General features: G+C 38.8%; 1 protein-coding gene across 1 annotated transcript in view; it reads left to right on the top strand.

Moving 5' to 3' along the window:
* Positions 1–16,491, top strand: part of LOC149158122 (uncharacterized) — a 430,324-nt gene that overhangs the window by 43,533 nt on the left and 370,300 nt on the right. Inside the window, exon 2 of the mRNA XM_089436138.1 lies at positions 15,489–15,673. Within this exon, the coding sequence (XP_089292264.1) occupies positions 15,489–15,673 (185 nt within the window). The remainder of the gene's footprint in view (positions 1–15,488; positions 15,674–16,491) is intronic.

Consider the following 16,491-nt stretch of genomic DNA (forward strand, 5'->3'; position numbering starts at 1 on the left):
TTGGAGGAGCCTTGGTTATGTAGGGTAATCATTGGTGTATGGGCCAGTCCAACTCGTATCAAGGTCCACCTATGTCTCACAGCATGGTTATTTATGTAATCGAGTTTGTATGTGGTCTTGGCCTTGATGCAATATTCCTTAGATAGTTTTCAACATGGAAGTCTGACAAAATCAATAGTTTCACATTCCCCATGCAATTCACATTTCTTGATGCAAGTGGTCTCGGAAGTCAAAAAGTCAACTTGGTCCCAAAATGCTCAAATTGATGAGGAGATGACATGTGACATTGAAATTTTTGCAAACAATGAAGGCATGATGTAGTTACAGGTGGTCAAATGGTGCATGGGGCTTCTAGGTGGCCAAGCAGGGCTAGAACTTGTTAGTTTTCTACATTCATTACATCAAATTTGGTCTACAAAAAGGGAGGAACAAGGCCCATGTTTCCATTTTCTCATATTCCTAACGGCATTAGAGATCCAATAGTTGGGCGTGACGAAATGCTGTAGACAGTGATGATGTGCCAACATGGGGGTTACTTTAACCAATGAGGCTAACTACAGGTGAAATCAAGGAATTGTAAGGAAAATCAAATGAAAACCATGAAAAATTCACTAAGTTGTTGGATATCTCCAAAAAAGGTGGCAAGTCGACTTACTACTAGTTGTTTAAGTCAAAAAGTAGCAGTTGGAGGTCAAATCTAGTCATTCTATGATCAAAAGGTAAACATTGGGGGTCAAAGGGACTATTTGTTGATTTGTGGAAACAAAAGTAGTTGTTATAATGGAATATTGAGCATCTAAGGACTGAATTGAATTCCAAGAGGACCAGGTCAAGTTGCATGGACCAAGTCGAGCCTCAAGCTAGTCTTTTCGGTTGAACGTTGAGCTTCCAAAGGTTACTATTCTTCATTTCTTGGCCTTCCAGGCACATTGGAAAGGAAATGTGGGAATCCTAAAGGATTTGTGAGCTAACTCGAATCCTTAGGTGGGAAAACTTAATGTAATAAATATTTTTATCAAAAATTTTACTTAGTCTTTGACTTGGGGATGACAATGTAATACTTAGTTTTTGACTTGGGGATGACAATGTAATATCCCCCTACTAATATTACTAATTTAACTTGCAAAATTTTCAAATTTTCTTTTAGGTGTTTTGTCAAACACTTGGCAAGCAATTATTTATTCAAATTTTTCGCATGCATTAATGAGGAGCAATGCACAATAAAGTTAAGAAACCTCTGCTAATTAATTTTTATGCACTAAATTCACTAAATGCTCTGACCAATTTTTTTAAAACCAAATTAAGGGTTTACATTGTTGGAAATAATACTTAGAGGGGGGTGACTTAGTATTTCTTTAATATTTCAAAATTGGTTAGTTCATTTAAACATTCAGAGCATCAACAAGTAAAACATATTACATCATCACATCAATAACAGAACACAAAATATGTCGTCCAAACAAGCTTTGTTATGTATGGTTACACACACATTTACCAGTTGAACTGGAAGGAAGTACAAGACTCCCCAGGGGTTTTTACTAGCAGAGATGGAAGGAAGCAAATGTTCCTTGAAAAGGGTTTAGGCTCCCGTACCAGGGACAATGGCCCAATTACAACTATCCACTCTCAATGCCACTGCTGCCACTACTACTCCAACTGTCCACTGCTGCCACTGCTCCTACTGCTGCTGCCACTTACTACTGCTGTTGCCACTACTGCTACTGCTGCCACTGCTGTCAACTGCGCTACTACCACTGTCCACTCATTTTTCCACTGCTATCTCTGCTGATACACTCAATGCTCCCAGTTCAACTCCCTGCACACTTCACTACTACCACAACTGCTGCCACTGCTGCAATTTATAGCTTCTCTGCAACTGAAAACATCCTCAATACTCTTACTGTTCAAAAATCATTGTCAAAGAGACACTGACATCACAATCATCACTCATCAAGGGTTACTATCTAGGATTACAAGCATAAGGATTTTGACCAACATATCACTGGCATTGTCATATCTCCAAGTCATTTATACTGTACTGTCACAAAGATGAATGTTAGGAGTTCAAGCATTGTCACTGTCCTAGGGTCACTGCCATTATTGTCTTAGAATGGTGTCATATATCTATAGGCACTGTGAAGTCACAAATTTTCTTATATCATTCTTGTCGTATTATTGTCTCACTATTGTATCAAAACCACTGTCATATCAAAGTCACTACACATGGTTTACTGTTAGGCTTCAATGTTACTAGGTCACTTCCACAAGAATCACTGCTAGTCAAGGTTACTGTTGTGTAATGTAACAAGGTGACTGTGTTTCATAGTCATGTATCCACCTTCTATCCAACAATCACTCATACAAGCTTTCATACAATACTTAACACCATCAATCTCTAGTCATATATCTATAGGCACTGTGAAGTCACAAATTTTCTTATATCATTCTTGTCGTATTATTGTCTCACTATTGTATCAAAACCACTGTCATATCAAAGTCACTACACATGGTTTACTGTTAGGCTTCAATGTTACTAGGTCACTTCCACAAGAATCACTGCTAGTCAAGGTTACTGTTGTGTAATGTAACAAGGTGACTGTGTTTCCTAGTCATGTATCCACCTTCTATCCAACAATCACTCATACAAGCTTTCATACGATACTTAACACCATCAATCTCTAGAGAATATCACACTTAAATCAGATCATTCTTTGCTCAACCTCCACAGTGCTCAAGGTCATACAATACTCTGACTAAGTTAAGTCTGCTCCTATGCAACCAACTGCTCTGAATTCAATCACTTGTCAATGGAACCCTTTCAATAATATTATTAACATATTCAACAATCACTTGCCAGATATAGCATAAACTTTGCCCATCATCAATCACAAGCTTTCAAATCATTGGCAACTACACACAGGTCTTACAGTCAAGGTTATGACTTTTATTGATCCACTAAGATAATTGTTAGGGTTATTTAATATAGACATTTCATGCAACAACAACAATACTTCTTTGTGTCACAATCATCATAGTCAGATTACTTCAGATCACTCCAGTAATGCGATTCAGAGGATCACTTCAAAATGCGAATTTTGCAAGAATAGTGGTGCAAGTTTCAAAAGGCCTGGTGGTCTTCAATTTTTTTATTCTTGTCCTAAAACGATTGGCTCAATGAAGATGTATCACCCTGAACGATGCCACTGTTTCTAAACTCAGTTTCAAGAAAGGTCACAGGTGTTTATGTTGCCAAAAGAGTTGGTTGTCAAGGACCAAGGTTTCACAAAAACCATGATGCGAACCCCAGGGTATGTCCAAGTGGAAGTGTTGTCCAAGATACCACAAGTCCTGCAATATTCTTGACAACTGAAACAATAATTTTTTTGAATTCCAACAAACACCATAAGCAATAGTGAAGAGCCCAGAAAGGATAGATTGGTAGGTTCAGATGTCAATGAACAAGTTTGGTGTCAAACAGTGCTGCATTCATGCCATAAATATGCCTCTCTTGCTTCAGACTTGCCCTGCAAAGGGCTGAAAGTAACCACCGGGAACCCTTATCTGAATGAAAACCAGGAAGGAGTCGTATCTCAGTCAACACCTTGAATTTTTCCCATCAAACTATCAGTTATTAACGCTAAGAGTAATCTCTATTTAATTGGATCTACCCTAGAAGAAGGGCTGAATAAGATCTTCGATCTGGCTTCGAGATTTCTTGAATCGACCTTCACATTTTTCCAAAAGTCCGCAATTTTTTCTTAGATCTGCTTAAGTTCGTGCCAACATTATCTTTGGTTGGTATATTACTTCCTTCAGGCCACCCACAAACTCCTAAGGCCGTAGTCAAACCACAAATGAGATTTACTTGATTTGATGCCTAGAACAATGAATTTCCAATCACAAAGAACCCTCGTATGAATAATTCTTGCTCTTGAATGATAGACATGCAAGAGAGCCGAAGCTTGTTATAAAAACCACTGAGATGGATGCTCAAAATCCATCCACAGCGATTGATCACATATTTACAATCCAAACTTCAGTTTAGGCTTGGGGTTACGGAGAATCAATGAAATTTTCAACGAGTTGATCCATGTCACTAGGAAAATCACATGTCTGCAAAACTTAATCAAAAAACCCAGCGAATCCCTGTAGAAAACATTTACATCCCAACGAAAACCCTTACCAAAATAAAAAAAATATAAAACCCTTCCAGAATTCTTCAAGGCCGCAGAGTTTCTCCACAGGTCTTGCGACATATCACTTGAGTGTTTTTGTACATACTTTAGAGGGAGAACAAGGTATGTTTAAATACTTTTTAGAAGTCTTTGGACCACAAGCAAAATTAAATTCTGTAATGACCCATTTCAATCTATAAGCAAAAGAGTATTAGCATGCATACGATGTATGCATATGATAGCTACATATGCACACATCGCATGCTTTGCACTAGTATACTTATTAAATAATTAGGAAAAATGTTTAAATGAATGAAAAGGGACTAAAACACCTAAATTATCGAGAAGAGAAATATTACCTAAAATTTGACATTCAAAAGATACATATGAAATACTTCATACTTCTAAGGTTGTTAAATAAAATTTACAATTTGAATCATTCTAATATAAATATTGATCATTATAGAGTTTAAAGTTATAAGTTAATTATTGTTAATATATATATGTATATAAATATATATTTATAAGTTAAAGTTTTTAAATTAATATCATAAACATTTGATAACTATTGACTTTGTTATTATAATTAAAATTTTATAAAAGATAAAATTATTAAAGTTTAAAACATGTCAAACACTTTAAGATATATATTCATATCCTCACCTCACTTTACACGTAAAGTTTAAATCTGCCAAATAAAATCTGATGAGGGCGGTGGAAGAAGGCGGTGACCACCTAGGAAGGGTACTTATCCCAAGCATGCAGAGGTAGAAAGGGAGGTTTTTTTGGGGAAAGAAGAATCAGAGTCAGAGATTGGATTGAGAGCTGGATATCCGAATCAAAATTTCAGAATTGAGCAATTATTCTTGAGGCTTTTGGGCACGGGGGACCAAAATACTCTAATTAGGAAGTATTTTGGAGCTGAGTACCCAGGGCTGTGCTCAGCTTGGCTGGGAGGATTGGTCATTTGGTAACCAGAGCGAAATTGGAGTGAGGACAACCCAGAATCTGGGATCGACATCAAACTCAGAAGAAAACAGGTATTTACAGTGAATTGATAAGTTATGTGCTTAAATTTCATTGTATGCAATGTTCGAAGTAAATTTCTAAGTTTAAGAATTAAGAACCCGTACAAATTCACTTCATTAATTTAATTAATTGAGCCATCCTTAATTTAAGCCAATATTTGACAGTCCTCTTTATAAATGAAGAACCTCCTTTTTCATCACGAGCCCAATTAGATGAGGATCTTTCCATAGGTAACAGTCAATTATACGTTGCCACATCATTACTGTTGAACCTGTGACATCATTCAACCAACAATGTCATGCCACCTTAGCAACCCTTAGGGTTTTGGACCACTGGTTGGGGTCACTCACTCTCACTGAGTGTTTCTCTCAAATCGTGAAGGCACACGAGACACTCCACATATCAATGGAATCAACATAATGAGGAGAATCTGATGACGAGGGTTACGAAGGCAAACCCACTACTTTGTTGCTTCAAAAACTCCAAAAAAAGCGGGGTATGAGCATCGTCCAAAGAGTCCAAACCCTAGAGCTAGAGTTTTACCAATGCATCATCTTCATCCAAGACAACCAACATACCGAGGACATCAATGATGACATCTTGCACTTGTTGCACCTGCTTGTCATCTTGCACCTGCTTGTCATCCTACCCCTGCTCGGCATCTTGCACCTGCTTGACATCCTGCACCTGCTCGACATACTGCTCCTGCACTTGCTCCTGCTTTGACATTAATGACAACATACTCAACAATCTCACCCTTTTTCATTGACGTCAACCCACCTAGCATAACGAGGCATGTTGCATCATGCATCTCTTTCTTCCTTGATTCTTCAAAAATTCTCTCCCCCTTTGACATCAATGGAAAAGGGTGGCTGACATGTCCTTGACGATATCTCTATGTGATGTGGCCCCCCCCATTGAATCATTTCTACAAGCTCCCCCTGATAATGTGCTTTCCTACTACATCATCTCTTCCATTGCATGCTCCCTCTGAACAATATGTTGTCCTACAAACTCCCCTTATCTTTGTGCATCTATCAATTGTGTGAGACTTCATTGTGAAACCTGTTTTATCTACCAGACCTTGGTGGTCTTGTCTTTCTGCTTGGTGAAAGTCCTCCCTTCCTGGTTCTGCAGGGTCCGCGTCAAGCAGCTTCTACAATATCGTAAAAAATGGCCAAAATTATGGCATAAATAACACTCTACATCTGGTCTCAATAATGTAGAAAAGGTTTTGTAACTTCTGCTGTCAATGGCATATGCGATTTTGTCTTGTCTTCCAAAAAATATTCTTCTAGGGCTTTGATAAAACCCTCTATCAATACTCCTGCTATATCCCCTGCAATCTCGAGCTCTATGTCCATAGTTAGAACATGTGTAACAATAACCATGAAATGTGCTTGCATACTTGGGTGTATAGGGTGATGATCTGCTAAAGGTGTCTCGCCCTTGAGAGTATCCAAGGCTTTGCTGCTTTTCATCATTAAATGTTCTACTATGGATTGGCATCTTGAATGCATCATCTTGATTTCTTGAGGTATTGGTCTTCCAACTTTTGGTGTTGGTTGATTTGTGCAAGACTTTGACTTTGGGCTTCTCTCCATTTTTGGCATGAGGCTTCCTTTCATGAGACTTCTTTTCTTCCTTGACATGTGGTTGCTCTTCATCATTAGGATGAGGCTTCTCTTCTTCGACATGTGGCTTTTCTTCATTTTTGGAGCATGAGGACTCACCAACATATCCAAGACTTGTCTTGATAAGTGGTGATCTCTGGCAATTGATAATGTCATCCAAGACCCGTGAACTCCTCAATTTTTGTTTCAACTTGTCCACTTCTGCTCTCAATGTGAAAATTTCTTGTTCATGTTTCATGCAATCTTCTTCCTTCTGCTTCATTTGATTCCTTACAACTTCCTCAATCCTTTTGGCTTCTTCAAGTTCCCTCTTCAAGGTGGTGATTTGCTTGCCAAGTTCTTTATCGTACTTGTTCCATTTATTTGGCTTTTCCTTTTACTTGAGCTGGCTTATCAAGGTGCTTTGCCTCTTCTTTCTGGTGTTTGTTGTTTATTAATTTGACCTTGAAGCTGGGTGATTTCAACTACGGACCATCTCTTGTTGTTGTAATACTTCGTCTTCTCGGTCTTCATCTCGTCAATTTCTTTGCAAGCATTATTATACCAGCCTTTGACCAAATCCCTGTCCCATTCCAATTTAAATATTTTGTCTTTGAGGGATTTAACATCTTCTTCGAGATCAATAACCATCTTATCTTCAACTGCAGGTTCCACCAGTCAAATATGAATGCTATGCATTTGCCTTCAAGCAATAAAGCTTTAAAGAATTTGGCTCTGATACCAGTTGTTGGAAATATTGAGTCTGGGGTGAATCAATATTGCCTTAATATTTCACAATTGGTTAGTTCATTTAAACATTTAGAGCATCGACAAGTAAAACATATGACACATCATCACATCAATAACAGAACATAGAATATGTCGTCCTAGCATGCTTTGTTATGTATGGTTACATACACATTTACCAATTGAACGGGAAGGAAGTACAAGACTCCCCAAGGATTTTAATAGCAGAGCTGGAAGGAAGCAAATGCTCCTTGAAACGGGTTTGGGCTCTTGTACTAGGAACAATGGCCCAATTACAACTGTCCACTCGTAATGCCACTAATGCCACTACTACTCCAACTTTCCACTGCTGCCATTTCTCCTACTGTTGCCACTCACTGCTTCTGCTGCCACTACTGCTACTGCTGCCACTATTTCCCACTGTTTTCAACTGCGCTACTACCACTCTCCACTCATTTGTCCACTGCTATCTCTGCTGATACCCTCAATACTCCCACTTCAACTCCCTGCACACTTCACTACTTCCACAACTGCTGCCACTGCTGCGATCTATGACTGCTCTGCAAATGAAAACATCCTCAATACTCTCACTGTTCAAACACCATTGTCAAAGAGACACTGACATCACAATCATCACTCATCAAGGGTTACTATCTAGGAGTACAAGCACAAGAATTCTGACTAACATATCACTGACATTGTCATATCCCCAAGTCATTTACACTGTATTATCACAAAGATGACTGTTAGGAGTACAAGCATTGTCATTGTCCTAGGGTCACTGCCATTATTGTCTTAGAATGTTGTCATATATCTATAGGCATTGTGAAGTCACACATTTGCATATATCATTCTTATCATATACTGTCTCACTGTTGTATCAAAAACACTTCATATCAAAGTCGCTACACATGGTTTAGTGTTAGGCTTCAATGTTACTAGGTCACTTCCACACAAGAATCACTGCTAGTCAAGGTTATTGTTGTGTAATGTAACAAGGTCACTGTGTTGTTGTAATGACCAAAAACATTAACTAGAATCTGAAGTACAGAAAGCCTGAAGAATTTAAATTTGTACTTACCTTAACTGCGGCTGATTCTGCTGGTGCTGCTGATTCTGCTGGTGATGTCGTGGCTGTTTTGATCCAGTCTCCGGGAGACCAATACCACCCAGCCAGATTGAGCAAACCTAGCTGCTCAATCCAGAAAACTTCACAACAGAAGCTCTCTGTCCCTCCGTGCCCAGAACCTCAAACAGCTTAAAGCTCTTCCAATGGATAATTAACTTCCTCCTGGTTTTCTCCTGGTGAATTTCTGCTCCTGGTTCTTTCTGCTCCTCTCTTGTTTTTCCCCCCTTCTCTCGGTTCAGGCCTCTGCTATTTATTTACCGGCCTGGCGGTGGCCGCCCTCCCACTTGCAGCCACCGCCTTCCACGCATTGATGGCTCTCAGATATTTTCTTACTGTCCTCTGCGCTCTGTAATAAGTATTCAGTTGGTTGGACGCGTCTTTATTAATGGACTGTGGTATATATATAGATTCTTTAGGACAGCTTAGATTTACGTTTATAAATTCCCTTTATGTTTTATAACATTTCCTGTATATACGTTATAAAGTTCACTGATATCTTTTATAAATTTACATTATAAATGTTATAAAGTTAAATGACATATTTTATAACATTTACATTATATATGCTATAAAGTTTAAGTGATATATTTTATAACATTTAAATTATATATGTTATAAAGTTAAGTGATATATTTTATAACATTTCTTTATATATGTTATAAAGTTTAATGATATGTTTTATAAATTCATATTATAAAGTCTAATTATATACTTTATAAAATTTAATATATATATATTATAAAGTTTAAAGTTTAAAATTTTATTAATGGGTCGTTACAGTTGTCTAGTCAGGTCTCCACTTTCTATCCAATAACCACTCATAAAAGCTTTCATACAATACCCAACACGATCAATCTCTAGAGGATATCACAGTTAAATATGGTCGGGGCATACAAATTTAACACGTGGGAAAAAGTCAAACATGAGCTCTAACCCTTATCCATGGCCATCACCTTGGTTCCTATGGGCCCTAGATGAGCCCCCCTCCATCATTAAGGAAGCCATGTTTGTCCCAACCCCTAGTGAGCGACGAACTGCCTCACCTTAAGGGGGTATCCACTGCTATATATTACACATCATGCTCTACCCTAGAGCCTCGAGCTATTATGATGAAAAATCAATCAAAGGAAAAAGGCATATGAAGAAGGTTGGAAATACAAAGACCGGGGTAACTCATGTACCACGATTTTCTCCCTCCTACACCCATATACCCAAGTGTGGGCTTCCCCTATTATAGCTACCCTTGCACCTTGACATGTGGTCTGGATGATTCCCTTGATCCCCACTCCATTCCACCATTATATCATTTCCACCTACCACTTGAGGGATGTACCATGGACATGTCACCCCCTTTAGAGGTTGAAACCACCTAATAGGGTCCTTGGTTAACCCCCCTATTGAGCTTGGAGACACTTGTACATGCCAAAGCACAATATGGAAGGGCATGCCACCATGAAGTGCCTGTAATGTTCCAAACTAGGAAAAAAGAGTGATATGCAAAGAAAATAACAAATACAACACCAAAAATTTCAAACATTCAGCAAACACCCATATAAACTCCATAAATAACAACCAGCGTAGCCATTTTATTAATCAATTGGAGCAAGTACAATATTGTGGCAGGAATTCACCTGGGCTTGCCTCAATGGAAAGCGTGGCAAAATCTCAGGTGATGAAATGACAAGCCCAAATGCTAACAATAGCCACTCCAATGATGCTCTGCGCTGCCCAAAAATCTGCACTGTTTGCTGGAAAGAAACTGCTAGAAGCCCCACCTCCGGTGCTCAAAACATTCTGCAAAATTAACCTCAAGCTCCTCAACCAAAACCCAAAAAGGGTTTGGCTTGGTTTTGACTCCCGAAATTCAGCCCCCAAATACCACGTCCTCCTCCAAGTGCTGGAAAATACGGCCCGCCTATAGGTCACAGAAAAAGCCCCACAAATCACACCCAAAGGCTGAGATGCTCTCCTCTGAGTTTGCCCTTATTTCTCCTGGCAATCTTCAGCTCCCAAACTTGTCCCCCAAGTTCCCACATGTGTCCAGTGGGAGGCCTTTGTGCAGGCCTAGGTAGCTGCAAATCGTGCTACCCACTAGTAACAATCTCCTGCTCTAAAACTCCTCCAAAATGTTGATCCTCCACTGAAGCTCCAATGCCAAAATTCTCCTAGCAAATGTTGCTCGGAAGACCCCCGAAACAACCTCTACGTGCTCCCTTCCTGCGTCCTCCAGAAACACGCACTAGCTGAGCAAAAGGCTGAAAGATAAGCTCTAAAATCCCTCCGGCTCTCCTCCAAAGTGGTACAATTTGACCTTCCTAGGGTGGCACTCAAAGTCCCCCAAAGAAAGGGTGAGTTCTCCGCTTGGAAAACTCGGTGCTAAATAGTAAGTGACCGGCTAAGCAGCTCGAGCAACAAAAGTGAGTTCAATAGACAAAAGACCCTTTGTGAAGATGAACTCCTCCTATTTATAATTTCGTGGGCCTTCCTCCCCATGTGGGCCCCTCCTCCTTGCCTTTCGATTTCCCCTCCAAGGCTATTCGAACTCCCCGCTTAGCCAAGTGCCTTTTTTTGTGTGGTCCCACATTCCACCAACAAAATATTTCGACCTTCTTTCTCCCCTGAGTCCTTAAGTCAAAATTGGATGGGTTCCATGATCACCAAAATTATCCAAAATTGTAGGAAATCAAATTAGTAACAAAATAATTTAAGAAGGGACATTACAGTGCCCCATTGATTCCATGACTTGTAATCTCTTTTACTTGATTATTCTAATGATTTTTTGTATTGGAGGGCAAGGGGATGCATTGGATCTTATGCAGGATTGCAGGTGGGTCTCCATTTGGGTTGGTCTCCCTATACGGGGTCCTAGCCCTCCAAAGGGCCACATTGGCACTTGTAGGGTGAGCGTTGAGAGTCACGTGCCTCCAACATAGTAGACATTACTTCACGGATCAACAATGCTCATTGATTTCTCATGTTCTTCCTTTTGGATGAGGATGATGCACCTGCTTCACCATGCCCAGTCGGCTCGACACTTGCACCATACACTTGGCAGATGTTCCAGGGTCTAGAGGATCCGTTGCAAAGGGAGGGCTTACATCATCATTCTAGCCCTTATAGATGGTCTACAAGCATTTCCGATCCACTTGGAGACCCATGAGGATGTCCTTGTGCCCCCACAACCACTTGGGAGCACCACAGGTTCTTGCTTAGAGAACAAGGGGCCAACCCCTTGTCCACTATGTTTGGAGTCCATCTCTACATCATGGCACCTCTTGGACTTCATTGGACCTCTCCTCAAAGGCCCAACGACTCACTTTGTTGATCATTCGACCCTATTGAGAGGCTTATCTTTACATTACTGAGCTATTTGGTGGGTTTGTCACCAAAAGTATTGTTATTATGCACATTGATTTATTTTAGCAGATCATTTAGGCCATTTTAGCTAAATCGAATTCATTAGAGGGTGTATGAATAGAAGTGAGATGATTGATTTTGATCGTCATCACTTGGATTGGGTTGTTCTCTCTTGTGAGATTTTTGCTATTCCTTTTGGAGGACAAATTTGGATGACATGAAATGATGAATGAATTTTGATGTTTGGTTCTTCTCTCTCTCTTATCTTGGAGCTTCACTATTGGCATAATATGATGGTTGGATTAGGATATACTCTTTTACACATGTAAGTGATCTTTCATGCATATTCTTGTCATCTACTTTAATACATAAATGTTGCTAGGATTTTCGCTATAATAGGTCTGAAATTTACTACTTTTCTTATGCGAAATTGTGGAAACATTGGTCTTTTATAGCTTTGCAACATTTTATGTATCATGTGTGAATGGGCAAATGTTCCTAGAGATTTTTTCTATTGAACATATCTTGATAAGTCATCAATTATTGCACATTGAAGTATAAAATGTCTTAGCAGCTGCTCTCATGCACTTATTGTCATGCGAAGTTGTCTAGGAGGCTCCTTGTTTGGGTATAGTTCCTCTAAATCACAAATTTCATATTGACTCCATATTCCCCCAAGGATTAGGCACTGATCCTTCATTGGTGATCACTCAAAAAACATATTTTTATCACCTCTTTCTCTTTCTTTCTAGGTCTAGCCTCCATAGGTGGCCTAGGGCATCAATTTTCTCATGATTCATCCATTAAAAAAGTTTGATCTCTTCCTCACTACTGCGTTGTTGTGTCTTTTAGAGGCCCTCCAAATTTGAAGCAATTATGACTGTGAGATCTCGAGATATATCAAGCCCTAGCTCCGAGATCGATTCTTGCCCTTGGTTTCCCTTGGCTAGTGACCTCATTGGGATCATTGCATCAAAATTATCGAAAATTTCTCTTTTGATCCCTTTCTCCCCCTCAATTAGGTCAAGCACACCCCTTGTTAATCAATTCCATCCCCTTGACCTACTTTTGGGTCCACTTGGTCCCATGTGGTCCCACAACCTATTGAAGTTAATTTCACAAAGATCACTTGGAAATCAATTTTTCACAAAGATTTCTAGGACTAGGTATCTTCCTTACAAGTCTTATCCTCAAACCCTAACCCTTGAAATCCCCTTGGCCCTTCCTAGGGAGCCTTATACCTTGCTTATCAAACAAGCAAACCATACAAACGAGTTTGTCTTGTGAATAGGTCTTAGAAATAACTCCTCATTCTTTCATTGACTCGTTCATCTAGTGGTTGCCTTTATACTGGATCTCCTCCCATCAGTGAAAGTCCATAAAGAGCAGGGAGACTTAGCTGAGGTGAAAGTGGGCTATCGCTCCAATGTTGCCCTTGACCTAGTAGTTTCCCTTTTAGGATCCCCTCCCAAAACCCCTGCTAGTTTGAGTGGTAACATCACCTACAACTAGTATTCATGTGATTGGATGAAAGATCTTGAAAGAAACATGCCTTGGAAGAGGTAGTTGTATGAAGAAAAGCCAAATGTGGACTAGAAGATCACTTTCTGATGAAGAGAAAGATGACATGACTATTGGTTCAACCCTATGGTTCGTTAAAGGAAAGTGATGGATGGTTGATGCCCTACGAAGAAGATCTATAATATAAAGGCTCCATGATGAAGAATTTGAAGTTCAAAACATCAAAAGGAGGACCCCTACAAGCATTTGATAATACCATGATTTCCACCAAAGAGCAGAGCTGTTATTGTAAACAAGTCCCTAGTTAACAGGGAGCTTAGACAAGTCCTTGATTAAGAGGGAGCTTGGTTAAGAGGGAGTTTGAATATATTCATTTTTATAGGAATGAGCATATCCTCCCCAGTTGAGAGGGAGAGATAGACACATCATTCATGTCTTCATGTTATGAAGAAAGAATGGAGGATTAGGTAAGCATCTAAGATTGATTCTGATACTCTTTGAGGATGTGGTAGGGCATCCAATAAGCAAGAGTAGTCGAAGAGGAAATTCCTTGAGGACGTGTTATTCCAAGACAGGAATTGTCCTAAAAGGACATACCCTTTGAACACCCGGGTGGGGTATGTACCTTGAGAGACAATGATGATGGTGTCTATCAGTCATTTGTCTCGCCAGCATTGTGCTCTAATCTCGTGCAGAGATAGAGTTGTTAGTCAAGGCCTTGCTATCTGACAATGCTTATGATATGGCTTACCAATCCGCCTCTTCTTATGAGAATTCTTCAGTATGAGAATGTCCAAGTACCATGTATGGATTATGAATACCTCCCTAGTTAAAAGGGAGTGTTGAAAAGTGTAACTAGTTTCGGTCTTCATAATGACATATGTAATCATGATTTTATATATTTGATGTAAAGAGAAAAATAAATTTATTATTGTCATTCTTGAGGCATGGGTTTCATGCTCAAGGAAAATTTATTTTTATAGGTCAAGCACCCATTGAGTGCTTCTAGGTTTGTCATAGAGTCATGAAGTCAATTAAGTCATTGTCATGTATGGAAGACCCTTGTGGGCATATTGTAACATGTCAAGAAAATTATTGTAAGTAATTAAATGTGTCAAAGACCCTCCAAGACCTCGTCAAACAAGAAGCAACAAGTCGGCCTTCAAGAAAGAACAAGTCAGTCTACAAGGTGACAAGTCGACCTCATGAAGGGGCTATTCAACCTGCCAGAGAGACTATATATAATCTCCGCCATAGTATGACCAAGAAATTGTCTGATTTTTTGCCAATAAATACTCTTACATCTACAAAGAAAATATCCTTTGGCATAGTTTTGTAATGTGCAAACTAAGGAATTACCAAATAAAAGTTTTCTATTTGCTTATAGTGAATTTAAAATTTTCAGGAATAGTTTTCTTGCTATCAAGAGCTAGTTTTGTTATTCTAAGTATTCACATGGTTCTACCCTCTGACTGCATGATACAGATTGAATACTGTCCACATTTTAATGTTAGAGCACATCCTTTTAACTCCTGAAAGGTAGTTTGATAACTGGAAACAACATGCTTAATGCACGAACAATAGCTGAAGCCTTGTAGGCTTTCTCCATAGAATGATTTTACAAGAAATGGACAACAGTAGCACTGAATATGTTCTCATCTTAGTAGTCTAAGCAGTAAGTGGAAATTATTCTTTCCATCTTGAGGTTTACGCTGACATGGCATTGAAACTTTTATATGCATGTAATAGAAGCGTCATCTCTTGTAATTTATCAATAGCAATGTGCATAGTATGCCTAGAAGAGGAAAATGTTCACGTAAATGCGCTGGGAATTTCTTTTTTGTTTTGGCATATCACCAGTTTTTAAGAAATAAAAATCCCTGAAAGGTAGATGAATTGGCAGATGTAATTTTGCAGGCAACACCAATACTTTGAGCAGCGTAAGCGTCTACTAAACTCTGAGGGGCTGGAGCAAGATGTGGGTGACTCAATGAATACATCACAGAATCTTCAGGATGCTAGGTCACTAGATGTTGCCAGTTTGATGAATATATGCTTGGCTATACATGGGACAAGTCAACCAGAGTTCTCCTCAATTGAAGGTCGAAATTATATTACTCTATTTTCCGATAATTTTGGGTGGTCACTCTCTAAAAATTACTTAAATTATAAACAAGATCTATGGTTAAACCTGCTTGTCATGGAAGTATGGACTTAAAAGGTTAAACAAGAGTTTGTGGATCCTTGGAGTATCTACAAATGGAGAAAGTTACATCATCTTCTTGTGTGTTTTGTCTTTGGTGAGTTTTACTTTCACAATAGATTATAATTTAGACTCAACTCCTATCTGGACATTAGACGTAATTTATAACTCCACCAAACATTCAGGTGTCATTTGTCTGAGAGAGACCTTCACTTATAAAAGACTCTCCATTCTTGCAAGCAAATGCAGATTTTCTTTTTTCTTTTTTTATATGTTATGGTCGAAACTTAATGAAGTATTGTGTTGTGTTTATAATTAAGTTCTTTAGTTTATATTTATGATTTATAAGAATTTCTATTTAGATTTCTCAATTTATATTTTTTTATTTTTGACGATATTGATTGTTATTAAATCTTACAGATCTAGTTTTTTTTCCTAATCTAGTTTTGTTGTCTTTGGATTCTTATCGCTTTTTGCAATCCTACAACAATTTGGTATCCAGATTTCCATTTTAAGGGCTTTATGCCTTCAGCCAAGATTACTTTTCCATTGTCTGATTGCTCACACATGAAGGTGATTATCATAATCCTAACACTCCAAACCCCATGCTTCATAATTCTAGTGCTTTCCACACCAAATAATTTAAAGAAGAGGATGTCATGAGGCAACCACCCTCTATCTTGTCTATCTTCTAAAACAAGAGGTATATGGGCATTG

Source organism: Pinus tabuliformis, chromosome 5_2, assembly GCF_031772625.1.
Source record: "Pinus tabuliformis cultivar Carrire ecotype Pingquan chromosome 5_2, CPIR1, whole genome shotgun sequence".
In the NCBI taxonomy this organism is placed as follows: domain Eukaryota; kingdom Viridiplantae; phylum Streptophyta; class Pinopsida; order Pinales; family Pinaceae; genus Pinus; species Pinus tabuliformis.